This window comes from Strigops habroptila, chromosome 17, assembly GCF_004027225.2.
Source record: "Strigops habroptila isolate Jane chromosome 17, bStrHab1.2.pri, whole genome shotgun sequence".
NCBI classification, from domain to species: Eukaryota; Metazoa; Chordata; class Aves; order Psittaciformes; family Psittacidae; genus Strigops; species Strigops habroptila.
The window spans coordinates 2065245-2086574 of record NC_044293.2 but is presented as its reverse complement, the minus strand read 5'-3'; the positions used below and the strand labels follow the sequence as shown (position 1 = coordinate 2086574).

At 42.5% G+C, this 21330-nt stretch overlaps 2 protein-coding genes across 2 annotated transcripts in view; both read right to left on the bottom strand.

Annotated features, from left to right (window-relative positions):
• Positions 1-459: 459 nt before the first annotated feature.
• On the bottom strand, positions 460-8239 carry NFKBID (NFKB inhibitor delta). Its single transcript, XM_030505466.1, has 7 exons — positions 8134-8239; positions 7375-7521; positions 5709-5760; positions 5141-5307; positions 4668-4784; positions 965-1129; positions 460-531 (listed from the first exon to the last, which is right to left on the bottom strand). The coding sequence occupies exons 1-7, from the start codon at positions 8209-8211 to the stop codon at positions 460-462; spliced, it is 798 nt and encodes a 265-aa protein (XP_030361326.1). The 5' UTR covers positions 8212-8239.
• Positions 8240-11088: 2849 nt separating this feature from the next.
• The window catches only part of POU2AF1 (POU class 2 homeobox associating factor 1), a 70323-nt gene continuing 60081 nt past the window's right edge, over positions 11089-21330 (bottom strand). Inside the window, exons 3-6 of the mRNA XM_030505465.1 lie at positions 13736-13863; positions 13089-13131; positions 12726-12997; positions 11089-11400 (exon numbers count right to left, since the gene is read on the bottom strand). Coding sequence (XP_030361325.1) covers positions 11089-11400; positions 12726-12997; positions 13089-13131; positions 13736-13863 — 755 coding nt within the window. The remainder of the gene's footprint in view (positions 11401-12725; positions 12998-13088; positions 13132-13735; positions 13864-21330) is intronic.

Here is a 21330-nt window from a genome sequence, read left to right as displayed (position 1 = left end):
TGCACATCACAAAGGGTTCAACATTTCAACCAGTACCAATGTGCAGGATCTAACAAGAGGCACAGTTTGAGCATGTCTGAGAGCAGTATTTCTCAACCTTTTGTAACCAAACTACCATCTTGTGTTCCTTCACCACTATGGGTTTCAGTTGCCACCAAATCAAGTACAGGTTGGCTGTACTTCAAACATTTGCTTATTTATGTAACAGCCATTTGCTTTGCTTGCCACCTTGCTTGCAAGCAGTGCTTGAGGTTATGAGTATTGTTTGTTAACAAAATAAAGTTTTCAGACATTTGAAAGGTCATCTTCTGATATCTTACATGTTACTCATGGTCCATAGGTTGAGAAACACTGTCATCCCACCCTGGTTTAAAGACTCTAGGAGCAGGGATGTGTTCATTTTTCTAAGAGTGCAATCAGCAAGCTGAAGTTGAAGCCATTCCAGAAGCTGCAGGCAACCTAGGATCTGGCATTTTGGTGGCAGGAAATGAATGCAGATGCAACTTTTCCTTTCTTCAGCAAATGCCTAACCTGCCAAAAAAAATGTAGAAGTTAATAACATACCCTCTGAAACAATGCATGCAGACACCCCAATACATACATATACATACTTACATGCATTTATATGTGTGACTAAATACACATATAAGCACATCAGAGGTTACAATGAGCTCCAGAAGCCTTTTCATACCTAGAGGCATGAAACCAAATCATACCTTGAGCTTTGCTACCATTATGAAAGAACTACCCATTGACACCTCCCCAGATGTGTTTGGAATGCCAGCTAATGCCTGCTTTGTGTTCCTCGATTACAGAGTTACTGAAGTGGGGAACCCCCAAGCCTACACCACTGCAACATCAGACCCATGTCATGACTTGTCCTCACTGTTCCCCTAGTAAAGACAACCAGCTGTGGCGTGCACAGATGTGTTGGGAAGAAGCAGCAGCAATGCGGACTATGTACCTGATCCCCAGCTTTTCCAGAAGGAGCCATGTGGATTGGCTGATCGTTGTCCAAATTTCGGATGCTTGGGTCTGCCCCGTGGTCAAGGAGTAACTGAACAATTTCTTTCTGGTTCTTGTCACGAGGCAGCGCGGCTGCCATATGCAGAGCTGTGTTGCCATGTGCCTAATGCGATAGAAGAGAAAGAAAAAGGAGGGGAGAAAAAAAAGCTGTGCCACCTACTCAGAATTGTCCTAGAAATGGAGGCTTGTGAAATGAGAGCTGAAGAAGCCTCACATGATTACTTACTGGGCGGTGAGAGAGTATCCCTGCTCTGTCTCTCCCTTGTATGGCTACTTGTGCAGGAGATTTGTGGATTTAGATTTCTCTCTCTCATAGAGCACTACAAACTGGGGGGCTTTTATGCTTCGGATACAACTAATGAAGAGTCCTGTACCATGCATATTTATCCAGGAGAAACAATAGGAACTATTTCACCGGGAAACATTTAAGTCATTCTAAGGAGGACAAACCACATCATGCAGTGTTACCCATCACACATGGACTATGCAAGGATTTACAATAGCAGACCCATTTGTGCTTCACACATTTTCACTACTCCTTTCTACAATCACTTGCAAGTGCCAGAAAGTTGCAGAGACCTTGACACAAGCGAAAGCCAGTCTCAACAGTGTATAGGTTATACACAAGGCTTAGACTGATCTCTTGGATATGAGGCATCTTTGACTGTGCGAATCCTCCCAGGTCACCAAACTCATTGCATTAAAAAGTGCTGCTTTGAAAGGTACCAAGCCATCCTGGTAGTCAAGCCAAACCAGAGGTCCAGCAGCCCATGTCCCTCAGTGACTTTGTCTACCATGGACCAAACAGGGCTGCAGGTGGCTTGGCTTTGCAGCAGGCAAAGTAAGTCATGCTGGGCTCCCAACCTTCTCCTAGTTCCTTCTAGAGTGCTGAAGGTAGTGCTTGGCTTTATTTTCATGGTGCTGTCATTGAGCAAAGTCCTGAGTTCAAGGGCCTACTTAAGCACGTATTGACTCCAGCGTTTCCAGTAACAGGATTTGCACAGAAACAATGGACAAGATTTGTTCTGAAGCCACAGGAGGGCGCAGGACGGAGCTTGCAGCGATTTGTTGCAGAAAAACTCTGGTATCACCAGACTGTGTAGAAATCTGTGCCCCTGCCCAGTCAGGTATGACTGGTAACGGTTTTAAATGAGAAAGACCTAATAAGCAAATGCATAAGGCAAGGTATTTTTAGTCTGCAAGAGGTCTCATTTAAGCAGCTGTACACTTTCTTTCTCTCGGAAACAATCATACACTTGTCACAAACTTGGAATGATTGGGCACAAATTGCAACGTGTATTACTATTCCAGTTGTTAAGAGGAATACATATGATTTTGAGGTCCTACTTGCCACTGAGGCATAAGGAACATTGAAGCACAAAATAGCAAAATCTTAACGGCTGTTCTCAAACACAGCATTTTTTTACAAGCCCTGAACAAGCAGATCTTTGTCAATTTTATCATCCCATAGAGTCAAGGGATGGTTACAAGCTCTTTATAGGAGTTCTTGTTAAAATGGAAACATCTGCATTTGTTTGCTGCATCTTTGTGGCAGGAGCACTTGATCGCTTCCAAATCCAGGCATGGGGCTAAGAAAACAAGGCAATCTGACAATGCCTTGACTTTTATAGAGCTTATGCGAGACAATGGTCCGGAACATCAAAATATGGGTTCTAGGAATCTTTCATGCGAAAAATACCTCAAGGCCTCAATGCTTTTCTCATTGTGAAATCCACAAGTAAATGGATTTGGAATGAGACACCACATCAAGCAGTGGTTGACCCAGGGAAGCCAGAACATGAATCCCAGCATCCCTGTTTTCTTGTCGTCTTCATACTTGGAAGAACTTAAAAGCCAGGATGGGTATCAGACAACCTTGTCATCATATTTCTCACTGTCCCAGACAGCTCACCAACAAGACTGAAGACTCCAAGTGATCTTATCACAGTAGGAAACTCTCACAGGATTGTAATCAAGAGACAACAGCAGACTCCCATGGACAAGCTAGCACCTGCCTAATGGGTCTTATAAGATACAGAAAGAATGCAGTGAAAAGGCAGCATAAGGCACTTCGCTGTACAGAAAGACAGAAAGCCAGTGTTATTACCCACATACACAAAGCAAAACACATTTCCTCCAGTCCAGCAGAAATCTGTAGGGGAAAAAATCGTGAAGCTGCCCACTATTTGCTTCCCAAGTGAGCAACTGAGTTGACAGAAAACATTAAATTCCTTTCTGATGGAAATACAAGCATGTGGATGCTCCAGGGAGTACAAGCAAGGCTAAGAGACTGAAGCTGCTGAAAAGAAAAGCTAATGCACTGACCCTTTCAAAACAGGGAGCCCTAGCAATGTCCCGCCCTCCATCCTTTCCTGCTTAAGGGTACCCTCCTACAGAAGCACCCAGAATCATGCACTTATTCCTGCTGAGAGGGGACAGCTAATCAAGAGCCAAAGCTCTGGCTGATTGTGCAGAGCGATGTCTCAGCTAAGGCACAGGAATGTCAGGATTTTTGCTTAGGAGGATGGGTGAAGCTGATACATCTGCAAGATAATGTCACTGCTTGGTATCTGCTCAGAGGTGAAGTATGGGGCAGCAAGGGGATGGGTGGCAACAGCAGCACTGGGAAGGTCTCTAGCTTGCTTTATACAACCTGGGAATGGCTGTGCCTCCAGAAACCCTTCACTGAAGAACCAATGTTAGTAAAACTTCAGCTCAATAAGCAGCGTTGTACAGAGTGCCTAAAACAGGGTCTCAAGCCCCTACAGGCAGAGGTGATCTACTTGTCACAGTGCTTAGGCTGTGGCATACTCGGCAAGGATGCTCTCTTGCTTCAAAGAGCTGGCTTCCCCATGCTTCACCTGCATGGCAACGCCAGCCACTGTTTCACTGCCCATAGCATGTGTCTGTCTTCTGTTACTGCTCCTGGCAGCTGGTAGGGCTTGGCGGGCCCTGTGAATGTTTTGATTCTCCAGGCTCAAACCTGCAGACAGCCATCATAATAACTAGTTTGTGTCCAGGCACAAACAGAGCCAGAAGACTAACAAATAACATTTAAGTGAGAAAGAGTCACCATGTCCCTTAACTGAAACAGGAGCTTTGTCCTTCCTATGAATGGCATGTTTGACAGGAGAGATTACCTGTTACACGGCTGCCCTAAACTGCTGTCTTTCAGTATTACCTTGCTGCCAACGGCAAACCGTTGCACCATTGCAGATCTGTTTTCTCAATCTTCAGCCTAATGTAATAAAGTTCATGTTCCTCCTCAAGTAACCGCTTCCCACGTTCTTCCTTTTCCCTGGTTATCTCTCTCTTTCACTGTCAGCTTCTGCCTCCTGGGAGAGGGGGCTGCGTTTCATGACACAACTCACAGTTCAAGCAAGGTACTGCTTTCCAGGTGAAGTGTTTCTTTACTGGAAAATGCAGTTTCGTGTTAAAAAAAGAAATCTAAAAAAAGGTTCAGATTCACAAACTGTTGCTCTTCCCCTCCAGAAAAAATGTCTGTGGAAAGAGCATAACAGATCTCCTGATGCCTCTGTCTGCATCAGCCTTGCACCATCGCACAGCTCTCGCACTGCTCTCAGCATCTCCTCTGCCTGTGGATGTGCACACAAATTCTGTCCACGCATGGCCTGACTCACCTTGTTGTTGACAAAGTCCTTGGACTTGAAAGCATTCAACTCCAAGAAGTATCTGAGCAGGGAGAGGTTCCCATCCTGCACTGTATAATGAAGAACTGTCTTGTTGCTTTTCACATCCTATATAAAAACAGAAAACAACAACAAAAAGAAGAGTTCTGCAGAGCAACCTGAAGATATGGCATAGATCTATCAGAGAAAAGCGCAGGCAAGCTCTACAGCTCACATGGAGCACCTCCTTCCCTTCAGTGGCCCTCATACTGTCCAGTGTCTGCTTCAAGCTGCAAGAAAGTGACTCCAAAAGACAGCATCTGACACTGCAACCAGTCACTTGTAAGTAAAACTGGCTTGGTCCTTCTGTCAGCAGTTCATTCCTTCTCTCATTCTACAGTTCGAGCATAGCACATGCGTCAGGCAGGGCAAGGGAGACTTCCCATACAAAGAAAGAGCACACGATAACTGAGCTGATTCCTTACCCTGCTGTAGATGGAGGCTCCTGTTTGAACTAGGAGGTGGATACAGGACTCCAGCTCTCCACTCTGGTGCTGAAGCTTTTTCTGCTGTTCCTCGGTCAACATCTGGCAACCCTGCTCCCGGAGCAGGGCATTGTGGGCCAGAACAGCACAGTGGAGTGGGGTATGCCCTGGGAAACCAAGTATGGGAGAAGATAAAGACGGTCCCAGCGATGCTATTGATGTACAGAGAGAAAGAGAGGGCTGTTTGGGAAACATATGCATCTCTGCACATCTGTTGTTAAGGTACAAGCCCTTCTCTGATTTAAAAGGTACCATATTGGCTGTATAGACACTTTATGGGCCCCTTCATCATGTGCTCAGTTGTAATTGTGCGTTGAATCACTGCTGAATCATCAGCACAATCGAATTCTGTGGTATCTGAGCACACAGCAACTCTTCCCCAGTCAGTTGCTGAGGCCACTCTGGCCTCCTAGCACACCACCAGCTATGAGTGAGCATCAGTCAATGAAATAGCCAGTGTTTATTTTTATTTAATACTACTAGGAAATATTTGTACAAAGGGTTTTACCTTCAAAATCCTTCATTTCTAAATCAAGAGGGAAACCTATTGACAGTATAACCTAGAAGCAAGAGAGAAATAGAAAAGTTTAGTTCAGCAGAATACTGTCCAAGCCAAAATCAGTCAAAACTAACAAAATCTAAACCCAAAGAGTCAGATAACTACCATTTATCTACAAACTAAGACCTTATTTGCCACTAGATTTCAGTGCTGTGAATCTGTTTCCTAATGGGGACATTCAGGGTTACACAAGATGATCATGGTCCCTAGTTTCCTAAACCCCACCTAAGCATAGTATCCCATTAAATTCTCAGTTCAGAGCAGTAAAATCAAGTCACTGCCCCAGCTCAGGAGTGCTAGCCTCCTTGCTTTCACCCCGGGTTAAACAAAGGCACCAATAACACCAATTCATACTTATGCTGAGTTATTCTTGGCATAATTAAATGAAAATCTCTCCTTGACATACACCGCCAAATTTTCAGGTAATAAAGTTCATTGGTTTTGGAAATTTTCAGATCGGATTCATTTACTTTTTCTTTTTAATGTGCAGCAGATGAGCAGAAGTGTGACAAGTTAAAACCACAGCTTGTTGCAATGGCTGCAGCAATGATGATGCAAACCCTATAAATGGCATGAAGTAGTAGTCTGGAGATGAGCATTGCTTGGATTTAGAAGAGAGAAAGATTTTTACAACTCTAATTTGAGAAAATAATAGATTAGATGTAATACAGCCAAGTAGCCCCTTGTATATGTTATTACAGATAACGCATTTTTTACTCTTGATGAAATAAAGCTGTTCACATTACTGCATCTTGTCTGAGAATTTTTGCAGTGCGGTGGCTTATCCAGGACTTTGTGGAGTTAGACAAGGCACAGGACAGAATCCTTCTACTGAAAGATTACCCAGAACGGTTAGGGCTTGTGCTCCCTTTTTGTAACAACAATGTAATATAAACAGATCAAATATTGACAAGTAGTTCTGAGCTGCCTGATGATTAGAGATTAGCTGTTTAATCCACTAGGAAAAAGAGTCAATTAAATAAACAAACAAACCATAAAGCATTCCATGGCCTTGACCACACCAAGGAGCAAGCCTGTGTGCATTTTCCCTTTTTATGTAAGGTAAAAAAAAACCCCATGAAACAACAACAAAAACAAAGCACAAACCACCACAGGGCACTCTGGGAGCCTTTGGTGGAATCATCTGAATGTAAAACATTCCCCACTGAATGAAACACCTGCTTTCCAAAGTCCCAATGTTACACATTAACTGCCTGCTCGTGACTTAAGCCAAGGTGCGCACAAGGCAGAGTTAATGAATACTGGAGATGGACTGCCAGCATGCTAGGTACCCCCTGGCACTTCCACTGACAAATCCCATATCCTCAGAGGACCCACAAGCAGATGTAGAGCTATGATCTGCAGAATTTATATTCCCCCCCAGATACACCAAAGCCATTTCCTCTGTAACAGGAGGCTAATGTTAGCTGCAAGTATAGTCCTGAAACAGGAATACCCTGGGAAGTCGATTCCTAACACAATGGAAAAGGAGACTTTGATCAGTCTTCATCACTTATTGACATCTTGCCTTCTGAGGAAGTCATTGAAAGACGATATTGCGATTTTATTGTAGGTTTATATTGCTAGCAATTAAAAGAGTAAAAGCTTTTCCTACCTGAAGAACTTGGGCATAGCCATATGTTGCAGCAAGATGTAAAGCTGACTGCCCTTTGTTGTCTACAGCATTGACATCCGCTCCTGTCTGGATCAAATCATAGACAATAGCTGGCTGCCTGGCAGTGACAGCCACCAGCAGAGGAGTCTGAAAGAAGTAGCACAGCAGATAAAATGTGAGTCTAGAAGCAGATACTATCACAGAACAAGAGAAAGAGAAAGGCAGTCTGGGCTGAATGGTATCTAGAAACCCAAGGGCTGTGATGCATAAACCAAAGGCAGCTCACAAGCGAATTTTGAATCCCATATATTAGGACCCACGGTGTCATGAGATGAGGTGCGTTTCCCAGGCCCCTTTAGTGCTTTTTGGCCATAATATGTGTCCTGGGTTCAGCATGACAATCCAAATCCAACATTTTTGAAACGCTGTTTGTGTCAGATGCAGCATTCCTAGCAGTAAATCTGTTCATAAAACCCTCAGCCTCAGAGACTACTGCAAACATATACATATTTTCCTGGACCGGGTTGGTCTCAGATCACTCGATGAACCATGGGCTGAAAAAAGAAAATGCTCATTCTCATGCCACCTAATTTTAGGATCCTACCAGAGGCACCGAAGCAAGTATCATCGGTGCCCAAGGCTCCCTTTGCAGTAACAGAGAGACAGCTAGACTTTTCAGAGCATCAGTTGCTCTCAGTCATGTAAAGCCCATGCCCATCCCAAACACGGCTGTTTGCAGGAGAAAGTGTTCCATATTACCTTTCCTCTGTGTTCCTTGACATCAAGTCTTCTCAGCAATTTCATGCGCTCTGCAGCTGCCAATGTATACGCCCTCATACCTTTAGCTGCATAAATATGTAGAATTCTAAGATAGTAAATAAAGACACCGATCACTGCTTGGCCATGAACCACCCTGGGAGCAAACAGTTTTTACAGGGTAGCGTAGCTACTTTGGGGGTTTTATACCCAGTGTTCCAGAAAACCATGCTATAAGCCCCAAAGTTCTTGATCTTGAAAGCACCCGTTCCCATGGAAAAGGCTTCCTACCTCAAAATAACTGTAGTGTTCAAGAGCCCTCTGCACTCCTGAGCTTTGTCATGCTGCCTCCTTTCCACTTCAGCACTTTCTTTCAGGTGAGATTTGCTGTTGTGCTGGGAGGTATCCAAGTACTCCATAAAGCCTAGCGTTGGGGCCCAGCGTACCATATTATATGTATGTATTGCTTATTGAGGTGATATGTACTTGTATGCATTGGTGATATTTCACTATCTAGGGTAGTAAAGAGCCTCTTCTAAGTGGTGTATTTGTAAACGGCCTGTTAAGCTCTACTTCTTTATCAAAACTACTGGTGAGAGGGACCAAGTCCTTATCATGTGCCTAAGACAAGGAGTTGTCACTACCCATGGCAATTAATGGGCTTGCTGCTGACATGGTCCTTAGTGATGGGAAAACATTTCACTGCTTCTCTTTGATTGCCTGGCTCTATGGCTGGAGCTGGAGAGAATTACACCTAGCCACTTGACATTTCCATTCCCCCAGGTCCTAATTGCATAAACAGGTAGCTTTGCAATTCCAGTCCTAAAGGCAGTTGAGCCAGCCCCTGGGTTTGTTTCGCTCCAGACAGTAACATTTGATATTTTTCAGTCAGAAGGTGGTAAGCAGTAGCTCTTTTCCTCAGGTAACTTTGTACTCCAGAGTCACACCTTGCAATTTCAGGAAGTAGAAATGCAACTTTACGGCTAGTCTGATTCTCAGTCAAGCTGACCATTAGTTGTGGCTGCACACCCAAACATCCCCAGATATGCTAATAGAGGATAATAGTGATTGGACTAACATCTGAACTGAAGGAATGCTTCTGTTAGTAAGGACCACTTGAGTAAACAGTGCTTTCAGGCCATGTTTGGATCGTGGAGCTCCTACTTTGTCTGCCTTAATGCGCAAAATTAACAGAAAGCCTAAGAGCTAATCTGTGGTTCTAGCCTTTACATATGTTATTGAGCTAATTGATTGCTAAACCAGTTCTAGGTTACCCTTTTGGATAGGAAATAAAACACTCTAGGCATATGAAAGTTACTGTAGATCTTTATTGAAAAAGATTTTGTCTCTCTAACCAGAACAACCCAGAAAGAAATTCTGAAACAGTTCATCATTGTTTTATATTCACACACAGAATTTACATACATTGGAGTGAAAGAAATTTTAAAGCAATCTTAGCAACCACAGGCTTGATTCACAACTGCATTATCCCAGTTTTACCTACCGAATGTGTTTGCACTTATAAAACTGGAATAAGCAGTGGTGAACTAAGCTCCTTCCAGTTAATTTCTTTGCTGGGTTTTTCTGCAAATGTAAGCCACTAATTTCAATGCACCTGAACTACTGCTATTTTCAAACAACTTTATGATCACTTACATGATCTATAGTTTATATCTTCCAAATTTGTCAATATTAAATAACAAAACATGCTTTGGAAGTCCTCAAGACTTTCAACCTGAGCTTGCAAAACTCACTCAGGCATAAACTGTAAGGTCACTTGACATATTGCCTGGGTGGCAACAGGAGTGCTGGACACCAGGTAGTAAAGAGTGCAATAAATTATCTTGCAGTTAGTCTTGCAAACCATAAAATCACCTAAGGATCCTGGGCTTTAGAAAGCAGAAAAACCCAGAGAAATTGTGTTCACCATTCAAGAGACCCTTGTTCATTAAGAAAACAATAAACAGAGTTAGAAAGGGATATCTCCTGCAAATGTATTTGCCTGTGGCATGGCACTCCTGAACATCAGCAATAATAATATTTACAGTTGCAATAGAGGAAAAAGTAAAGCTACTCATTTTCCAGGAAAGAAAATCAGAAAGCTATAAAGAAAACATGTGTACCTGTGGGCCTGTGATATTATAGCACAGAGAATCGTTCCATAGCAGTAAGGTACAAGAGAGGTCACTAAGGTTCCCTGGCTCAGCATGACATCACTGACTTCACACTCAAATGCTACAGAACAAGTTACACCTTTGTGCAAACTCAAGTGTTTCATCTAGGCTACTTCATGTTGCGCTGTAAATAGGGATGTCTGACTGCACTGACATTTAGTTCAGCTGTATTGGCGTTCTGTCTTCAGACTAACGCACCTACCTGCACCAGCAGAACAAAACTACACTTTACATTTTTCGATTTTCCAAAGGAGTAGTTCAATTTAGTAAAGAGAAATGTCAACTTGGACCCCCAAAATGTTTTCTAGTGGCCCAGATCAGGGAGAGGTTCCTCCATGGACAGGGAGGCACACACACACAAAGCATTTTCACTGAGCTCTGAAAAGCAGCCCTAGTGAACTAGGTCTTGTCAATATTTAGAGGTAAGCGTACCTTCAACAAATGCTACAGTTGGCCATGGCTACACTATAGTACTTCAATTTGAGACCATGCCCTATGTCTGAGGATGAAAGTCACTTTGTGCTGATGCTGGGCACAAGAATTATACAATATCAAAAATCTGCCTGGGAGAGGTAGCAGGAACTGTAACAGCAGAGAAATCTTGTGCAGGGCCTCAGGACAAAGCAGGTTTCACACAACGCACAAGTCATGGTGTGCTAAAGGTGGATTCCAAAATCGCAGGTAAACTTCCCACCCCCAAGCCTGCTCTTCCTCTGTACTCAAAACTCACTGTGGTGCCAGGTGGAGTATTGAGTAGGTGAGGATCAGGCCCCAGATGCACAACTTAAAGCCCTTCAACAGAGAGAGCATGGTTTAAAACATACGTATCATTGTCTTCGTCTTCTAGAAGTAGCTTCTCAATGGGCAGTGTGCCGATGACTCGTCTGGCATCCTCCAGCTCCTGCGGGGCTGGTTCAGGAATGGAGATGGGCAAGGGCACAAACTGCGGCCCAGAAAGCGTGGAAGAAGCTGGCTGGTACTGCAAAGTGGAGGCTGGCAGCGCAGAGAGGGGCTGTGCCCATGGGAAGTATGTGAGAGGCGGCTGCTGATCCGTCACCTCAAGCTGAGGCACTACAGCGGGGGTGGTACTTCGGGGCTGTTAAAATGGAAGAGAAATAAAACAAACTAAACCAGTTGTCCATGTGGAGCAGAGGGAGGACACAAACTCAGAGACTAAGGATGCTCGGTCTCACTTTTAACATCCCTTTTCCTGTCTTTCTGGGTAAAGTGTTATACTGAGTGTGAGTTTTCCCACACTGGCTCCCATGAGACCGGTGACTTGTGGGTGTCCCAGGTGCTTGCTGCCAGTAGCTCACACTCATGTCAAGTTCCCTTTAGCTTTCTGTTCCTGCTCCCACTCTCACTGTAAACCCATGAGACAGTTACACCCAACGCCTTCTTTGACAGCCTCTCTTGCAAGTTGAATGCATGGGCACAACTTTGCTGCCACAAGGCTGAAGGCAGCTTATTCTGGCCTCTGCCAATAGCCTATCGTGACCAGCCCCTGTCAGCCAAGGCAGAGCCATATTTGAAATGATAGCCCTTCCTCACCAGAGAAGGCACAGGACACAAGTATGCATCTTGGCAGATTTGGTGTCAGCTGAAATCACTGAACTGAAACATTGAAAGGAAAATAAGCTGCTTGAGTTCAACTGAAACAGAATTCCCTGCCCTTATCCTCTAAGGAAGACCGAATCACCTTGGGTCAGCCAAACAGATTTTGTCCAGCCTGAAACCAAATATCCTGCTATGTTGACATGCTATTTTGGTCTTGTTTGGAATTAAATAATGATACTGCTGGATACCCTGGATACTGCTTAGATCTCCAGTAGAACTGTGTCCTAAGTACTTGTCCAGACAACAGCATTTATTGACTATAATGTGCATCCACTCAGTGAACTACTTTAATTCTGCTTCCTCAGCTATTCCAAACCCAAGCGGAAGAACAGCTCCTCAAGTTGCAAGTGATGATGAGAATGCATTTAACATTGCCCATTATCATCCTTGAGCTGCAAACAGTTTTTTCCTACTGTACATAACTGTTAAAACACTTGAACAAACTCAGGGCAATGGTAGCCCTGCTGCTGACTTGATGAGAGATGACTCATTTCCCAGGACAACAGCAGAGAACAGTGTATGTGTTAATAACATGGAAAGTCTGGAGGAGTGCAGAGGGCTGGGGAAATAGCAATGAAGTATGCCCAATTTCAGTGCAACCACAACTTTTTGTCCTGCTCAAGCCACACTAATGTCCACAGTGAAGACGGAGCCAGTGCTAGAACAACTATGTAGCATGGATGTAAAGACACATAACGTTATGGTAATTAAATAAATTACACTAATTACATGTGGCAGTCCCCGTGGCTCTCACTAGAAAGTGGGGAATTTGCTGTAATTTGTACCTAGGTATTATAGACTTACTGCAAAATTGGTGATCAATGGTTGAGAAGCATAAGTCAGAACTGATGAAGGCCCAACCAGTGTGTAACTGGGACACATAGGCTGAACATACATATCTGCTGTGTACGGACAGCCGACTGCTTCGTGGGGCACATAATCAGGGTAAGTGGTCCACTGAGTTAAAGGCTGTAAGGATGAGGGAGAGGGCTGAGAGATCCAGCCAGAACAGAGTGGTCCTTCATCTGTGACAGGCAATGCAGAGGCAGCAACATCCATATCAACGCAAGGCTGGCCTGAAAAAACAGAAGAGGATTAAAACCCTGTTCAGCATAGCCTTCCCTGCAGCAGGGCTGACAAACGCTTAGAAAGTCAGGGAAACATTACCCATTGGTGAATACGAAGGAAGAGGCTGGTGGGGCAAAACAACCTAGAAGAGAGAAAAAAAAGTATTCAGAGATTAAGACCATAAGTATTAAATTCAATCCCCTCTGAGAAGCACTGAGTGACAAAGCATATTAGCTATTAATAGCTGATTATCAGCTACTACTTCAGTGACAGTGCCTGAATACCTGCATCTATAGAATTTAAACCTTGTGTTGCGGAGGGAATTCTTCTTCAGAGAGGAAGCAGTCAATCTGCTTCTTCCTGGTAGGCAGATAGAGGCAGGCTGAAACTAAGCAGCAGATAGCCAAGGATGGCTCTGGCTTCTCTCTTTTTGTGCTCTCGAACAAGCTGCTTCTAAGCCACTTTCTGTTCTAGGGGTCAGATTGATTCTGCCAAGTGCAAACCACTTTCACCCTTCCATTAGGTCAATGCTGATCAAAGGTGTTCAGCACCCTAAAGGTACTCCACCTAAAGTAAAAATACATTTAATGGTATTTCCAAGTAACATGAGGCTGCACTGTCTTCCAAATGCTTTAGAGATGCAAAGATTTCTTTCATTGCCAAGGTATTGCCAGCTTGTGTCAGAGCTGGTCAATCATTTAGTGAGTGAGGAAGAACTTTCCGCCTGTGTTTGTTTGTTCTCCTACCGTTGTAGCTGCCGTTGCACTGGCATTATGAACATTTCCCCGTTTCCTCTTCAAAAGCTCCTTCACTGGCTCTTTGACACGGACACCTTGATAGGGGCGAGGTTGCGGCTGCTGTTCTGGAGCAGAAGCTGAGAACAAAAATACAAATGCAGGTGACATTTATTTTCCTTTCTTGTCATTTACAGAAGCCCAAAATGTCCCTGGCAGCCTGCTTGCCTGTGGGCTGCACTAGTCAAAGTGTCTGGAGTCTGGGTTCATAAACGTTTTATTCCTTAATTAATGATGTCTTTTGGCCCATACATGACATCAGACAGCATAGGCCTTCTCTCTTCCATTGCTGCTTGAATGCTGTGATCACACAGATGGATCATGGGACAACCTAACCTCAAATAAGTATGCTTGCAGTTCCCTCCAGTCACTAATCTTCAGTGCAGTGATTTACATCCACCTGAAGGGCAAATCAGAGTACATCCAGCAGGTGCACAATACAGGTTGGTTAGTAGATATCAAGCCTATGAAATACATAATTGCTGGCAAGTAGATGCAAAAAAAAAAGAAAAAAAAACATATACAAGAGAAATCCATTGTATTCTGTACTTAGACATAAGCTATAAATAAAACCCCAATTAGAAAAGCATCCTTGTTTGGGAAGCCATTTAACTCACCACTAGCTTGACATGCATTTTTCATAGCTTTGAGAACAGGCAGGTATATTTAAGCGCCGTCCTGGACCAGAGTCATGTTTCTGTTCCAGAGCTTTGCTCCTCGCCTGGCCAGGAGGTTTATAACTTGGTGAGCTGGGATGTGAGCTTTACAAACAATTACATTGGCAACAAATCTCAGAGCTTATACCCTTAAACTCTGATCTATTTTTAAAAGTAAAGCTGAAAAGACCTATCATGAAGCCTTGCAACAAGTGAAAGTAGAGGAAGCGCAGTTCTTTATAAGCCAAGATTATTAACATTATTAACCCATATTTTACATTAGGTACTTGAATGCAATTGATAGCAGAAGGAAACCATAGGATATGAAAGCCTGGGGAAGCCCAATATTTGTAAAGCCACTGATAACAGTAGTAGTTACCTGCCCCTTTTTACTGCACTTTAATTTGTAAATATGCCAATTGATAAGATTCCATTTCTAAAGATCACAACTGGCCTTTGGTTTTATAAAGTACAGGTGGATAATCAGCTCAAATCTTAAACTATTATTGCATTTAGGTAGCATTTATTCAGATTTACATTCTGTGCTTCACATCACAGAACAAGATGAATCATTTTACTTCTGATCATCTCAGCTACATGTAATTATATGCACACTGAGGTGTTTCTCTAACACCTTTCTGGGGGGTGAAAAACTGAGTCTAAATACAGACATTTTAAGTCAACCTCAGTATCTTGATTGGCCATTATAAATACTTTTGGTACCAGACAGCACTGTATTTGTGTGTTGAACTGTTGTCCTTGTAACCTATATGCATATCGGGAAAACACTTTGTTTTAAAGTAGTAGCTGAAGATAAGATGATTTTTCAGCTTTTGCCTGATCCACATTTGCTTTCTGTGGACATTCTTTGTGGAACTTAAATTGGATTACTTGCATTCTCATGAATCCTGTGGCTTTGGAAACGCAGTTAAAGAGAATTAAGGTCACTTTAATTCTGCATACAAGCATCCACAAGGGCTTTTAATACTATTGACATTTTGCTTTTTAAATTTAATTTGTATTAATTTATCTGAATGCAAACAATAGGCAGTGCTAAAAAGTGCCGCGGTATGAGCTGTACTGAGAATGCTGAGAAGGAGCTAATACCAGACAGGAGGTGTGAAATAAAGGCCATCAGAAAGGTGCCTTATACATTTTATAAGAGATTTATTTACATTTGGAAATTATTTATTTGTACTTTACTTTTCAGGGACAGACATTGCTGCTGTTCTTTATGCTGTATGAAACATCAACTCTGCCAAAGCAAATACGAGCTCTGTTATAGATTGCATGAAAGGCAGAAGTGTATCTCTTGGGTAGTGTCTTATCCCTGAGTCATCACACCAATCTGAAAGGGCCTCCTTACAGAATTAGGGTGGGGAAGGATAGTAGTTTCTGGCTCCAGGTTTGGGGGATGGGAAAGAAGAAATTTACTGTAAAAGCTGACAAATATACCTATTGAGGGTTTCCGGTGTAAGCAGAGTAACTCCCCCCCCCCAGAAAAAAAGAAAAAAGAAAAAAACCCCAAAGTCTGCAGAACATATTTCGGTTCCCCCAAGCTGACCTCCAGAAATAAAAATAATGCTAGCACAGCTGCTTTTCCACTGTTCAAGTGCATACCAGCTCTGAGCATTACAGAAAAACCACAGCAAAATTGCATTTGTCTTCAGGCTACAATTCCTCATAAAGCAAAAGAACTATGATCATGTAAAAATAAAAGCATTCTGAGAAAAAATGATAATTAAAATATCCTTGGTAAAGGAAGTACCTGGACTTACGAGTCTCCAACTCCTTATGCCAGGGTTGTTTTAATAAGCTATGAAGCCTACCTTGGTCCAAGTTTCAATTGTATGTTTATTTAAACAATGACCTGCAAATGCACCATGGTCTGCATGCCCAAATTCCATTCGAACAAATAAAAGAAACAGGAACACTTGGGCTTCAGTGCTCAGGTACCCACTATGTTCTGGCTTGTCTCATACAATTCAAGGACCACAGAACAGCCATATGCTGTTTCTTAATAGGCCCTGGATCTTGATTTGCAACTAAGTTGTAGCAGTATGAAGCATCAGAAGTCAAGAAAAAAAGGAAGGAATCTAATCCAGCCAATACTAAACTTTGTAATAGTTTCTACCTGTAAATATGTTTTAGCTCATTGCAATGCTTTTATCAGGCTGCCTTACACATCCATGGTGTGTGTATAGGCTCAGGCTCCTTTCATCAATGTTATCACTTACTGTATTTGCAGAATGTTGGCAAAAGCCTAGCACAAACCTTGAAGACCTTTGAGTAATCTTTCAAAGCAGCTGGAAAACACAACAGCTAATGAAAAGGTACCACATGCAGTCCCACTAGCTCTAAGTATCAAGTGACCACAGAAGAAAGCCCATAATGACGTTTGATTCCAGACTGCTCTGCAACTCAGCCTGAAAGCATCCAGACTGCACAGACAAGCTTGACGGTTGGCAATTTTAGTGGACACTGGATGAAGATTTGACAACTCCATTAGTTTTGTTGTTAAGGTCAACACACTCATCTCTCTGCATTGGTTCTCCCTCTGCCAAATGGTTTGCAGCTAGGAAAAAACAATTTTTCCTGTTAAACCTGAGACCAAGTTGTGCTGAACATAGCAGACATAGCCAATGGTGATCTTGCTGTTTCTTTTGGGGAGCAGCTCCAACCCCAGCTCATGGGCTGATAAAAGCTTCAGGAACAAGCTTCACAAGACCGCTTTCCCAAGGTGAGCAAAATGCTGAGCAGTCTAGTGTGTTGAGTGGTAATCCTATAAACCCTGGCCTTCAGTTGTTTGTGCTGTGGAGAACCTAAGAGCTGTCCACAGATTCTAGTGCAACAGTCAACAGTATCCCTTTTTTCATGATACTTTCCATCCTCAGATTTTTTGTCAGTACAGTATCTATATGCAGATACAGTCTTTTTGGATATACCTGCTTTTTAATAAAACCCATGAAATGCTGGTCTGAGTAAATGATCAGACAGGGAAAGCATACCAAGGCATTGACAAACCATTAAACCAAGCAACTTCAAAATGCATCTTCCTCTACATTTTTATTTAACCATTGCTGAAACTGGAGGCAAGGTAATGGCAAAACAGCTGTTGGAAGACTGCAAGTATTGAAGCGTGACAAGTTTCAGATCACTAAACTTCATATTAGCACCACTGGCCTTCACACACACATGAACTGCAGATCAGTTGAAACCTTCATCCTTTCAAACAAGTCAGAACTATTTCCCATCAGGCAATTTTCAGTTTGAAATACACTGCTAATCTTTAAGAGTTTGCAGGACTACCTGCCTGCAACAGCAAATGACACACTTGTCACTGTTTCAGAAGATCTACTATTTCTTTGCTCACACACTGACATGTGATAAGCTTATCAATTGATCAGTGTTAACAGTGTAAATATTTTTCTCTTTTCTTCTTTCACCTCCAGTATAATAAAAAATGGAAAAGGAACACAATCGAAAATCTTTTCTTATTTGCAGTAATACCAAAAAGCAAACAGTAACTCTTGAATAAGAAGAAAAAGTTAGATTTCAATTAACAAACTAGTGAGTTTCTGGCTTGCATACTGCAGACCAAATTACATTAGGCAGCTGCTGACATTTTTATCACACACAGTGAACTTTGGCTAATAAGAAGAAAAAAGTGGCTTAGCTTTGTATACACTACTTGGATGCTTAGACTCCGATCAAAACCTACAATAAGATAAGACATCAATGCTCATTTAGCATAAAATATTTCATCACGGTTGTCTGCATTTTACGTTGACTTCAGATACAGAATCCTCCAAAAATACATTTATATATTTTTAAAGTATTAAAGCTAGTAATGTTTTTTTAGGTCTGTTACTGCTTTGGAAATGAATCATGTGATCAGATGATCAGTTCTGACATCAGAACTGAGACTGCTGCTTTTGTGATGTTGATAATGTTGCATAGCACATCATGGACCACTGTGGAAAAGCATTTTTATATAATGTAGCTCTTAACAGCTAGGCAGGCAATCCTTTGTACGAGAACTATTTAATCAGCTGCCCTTGTATCTACATCCAGCCTACCTAACCATTCATGGTAGTGGATCAGCAAGGAAAGACAAGGAAATCTAAGTCCAATTCTTAGCTCTGCCAGGATCCCTGTACAAAGTTGAGAGAAGGGTCACCCAATTGGTAGATCTCCAAGTATAGTTGGCTGCCCAAAGATAAGTGCTTTGATAGAACTGTCAAAAGTACTTTTCAGTGCTTTTAGAAATCCCTACAAAGGAGGATCTGCAGTCCCTAGGCAGTTAGATTCCCCTTGAAAACTCAGGACTTTATAAATCTATACAACCAGGAGAAAAAAACAGTTCCTATTCCTTTTGGTTTTCTTGTGTTTGTACTGTTCTTATGACAACAACCTGGCAGTTCCCACAGGAGCTGTCATATTTAGGTGGTCCTGGAAGGGTAATCCAACTGCAGCCATTCTCACGGCAACAGCCAGAACTTGGATGCTTTAACTCTAATCACAAAACCAGTACCCATTTATGCGAGACAGTAAATAGTATAGTATTTGTTCAGGTCCCTGTGCTCCCTTCAAGCATTGCCATCCAGCTGGGAGGCTTAAAGTACGCTGCAGAATGAAGGTCAGCAATTCTGGTCAGAAGGACCAGAATCTCTGGTCATCATCTCACGACCAGAGACGATGAGCCCTGTCCTTATTTGCTGGCTCATTACAGAGCTTCCTTCAATATGTTATTGAGTGAAAAAACAGAGTCATCTTTTTTTGTCTCTGCTTTGTGGTAAGTCCAAGACATGGAAAAAAAGCACTGAAATTCATTTAACTGTCCAAGATCCCAGACAGTAACATGACAGGGAGTCACTCGGGAGAAAGGTTCTTCATTTCAACTTCATCCCTAGTGCTCAGCATCCTCCAGAGTATGTCCCTTTTTTAACTGATCCAACCAATCAGTCAGAAGTGAAACACTGTGAAGTGACCCATCTGCAATTCATGCCCTTAGAAACAAAAATCAGTTATTTCTACCAAGACCTATCTTAATGAGTTGTGTTGGTCATAAGAAGGTTGGGTGGCTAGTAAGTACCAGGTCTCTTGTACTTAGCCTAAAGCGATTAATACAGGCCTGAATCATACATTCTCTGGCTGACCCTCAGAATGAATAACCTGCCATGCTGTGTTCACATAGAAAATCCTGTATATGTACAGCATTGCCAAATAAATCATGAAACGACTCAGAAAATGTCTATCTATATTCCATTTGGCTATTGCTTGCTTCATTATCTTGTCAATAGCCTCGCCATCTGAAATATGTTTCAAGGCCCCAGGTTTGCATGTCACAGCCCATTCTGCAAATGAACACGCAGCTCTTTTTGTGCATCTGACACATCCCAAATCTCCTTTGAAGTGTTACCATTATTTTTTGTAGACAACCCTGACAAGGAAAACTAGACAGGAGCGGATTATTGTCTATTCCGTTTGTCGCACTATGGGTGGGTATTTCAATAAGGATTTAGTTAAATGCAAAGCACTAAACAAACATCTGCAGAGAATCTGCCCTATGATAAACAGGAGAACTCAGAGCATGAGTGAAAGAGCCGAGCGATGGTTCATTGCTCAGCACAAGGAAATGAACTCAGGAGAGTTCTGAGCATAATGAAATCAATAGACTAAATATTTCACTTGCTTACCAACAACTCAGTATAGCATTTGAACTAAGTCTTTCTGGTCTCTCTCATAGCACTAGAGCTACCAAAGTCAGTAGTTTATTTCAGAATTATGCCCAGTATCTTTATTTTGGTAAAGATACTTTTGACTACTCTTTGATAAAGATGCTTTAAAAAAGGTCTCCTTAACACCTCCAGATGATCTAAACAAGTGGCAGCCAGGCGAGTACTGTGCAGAACCTACATTTTTTTCCAACACTAGGGAGTTGAAGCAGATTGGCAAACAAAATGTTAACTTTGTATTTATCCACTTGGATAACACAAAATCAAGGGGAGATCTGGAGACATATGGGAAACAAGATAAAAGGCTGGCTAGTAATCCCTGCTGCTGTGATTATTCTATTGCACACACACCCCAAACACACACACACACACACATGCACAAAGCAAGCAAAAAGAGTTTCTAAGGGCCAAATAAGACTTGGATGCATTGGCCATGTAGCAGCGAGGGCTACTAAATTCATCTGTTTCAGAAAAAGAGAGCCCCTGTTACGAAGGGGAAGCTGAGATAGACAGAAAGTATCTTAACCATAAGTCTCACCCGCATGTCCTAATTCCTCCCAGCCCATAATACTCTTTCCATTTTAGTAATGTGAGTTTTCCATTTAATTACTTATGTGGTCATCTGTGGAGCCTGACACCTGCTTTGTAAAGCATGGATGGGCTCAACTTTCATACTATCCATCTTTCCTGGTGGGGTTTTACCAAAATTAAAACTCGAGGGGCAGTATATTGCAGTTTCACCTCTCAGTCTCATTACCTGATACTTTCAGAAAGGCTGTACAGAGGCACATCTGTTGTGGGCAGAAAAGGCTTTATGCTCTTAAAAAGCATTTGGGAAGAGGTTTTCAAAGGTGCAAATTCACGTATCTCAGCTGCATGGGAATCCAAGCAGACCCAGCCAAAAACATCATCTACATGTGAAACTCTTGCAGAATTTCAACCTACTTGCATACCATCTCATAACAGAAACCAGTTGTATGAAAGGTACACTCATTTTGCTTTCACAATACAACATGAGGTAACTATCTGCATAGACACATGTAGAAGGAAAGTAGCTGGTGCTGCCCATTAGATATTCCCCATCCCTGGAGGGCTGCCAGCCTGCAGAGCAGGCCTGCTTCCATTCAGCAGAATCCTGCCGAAAGCCGGGAAG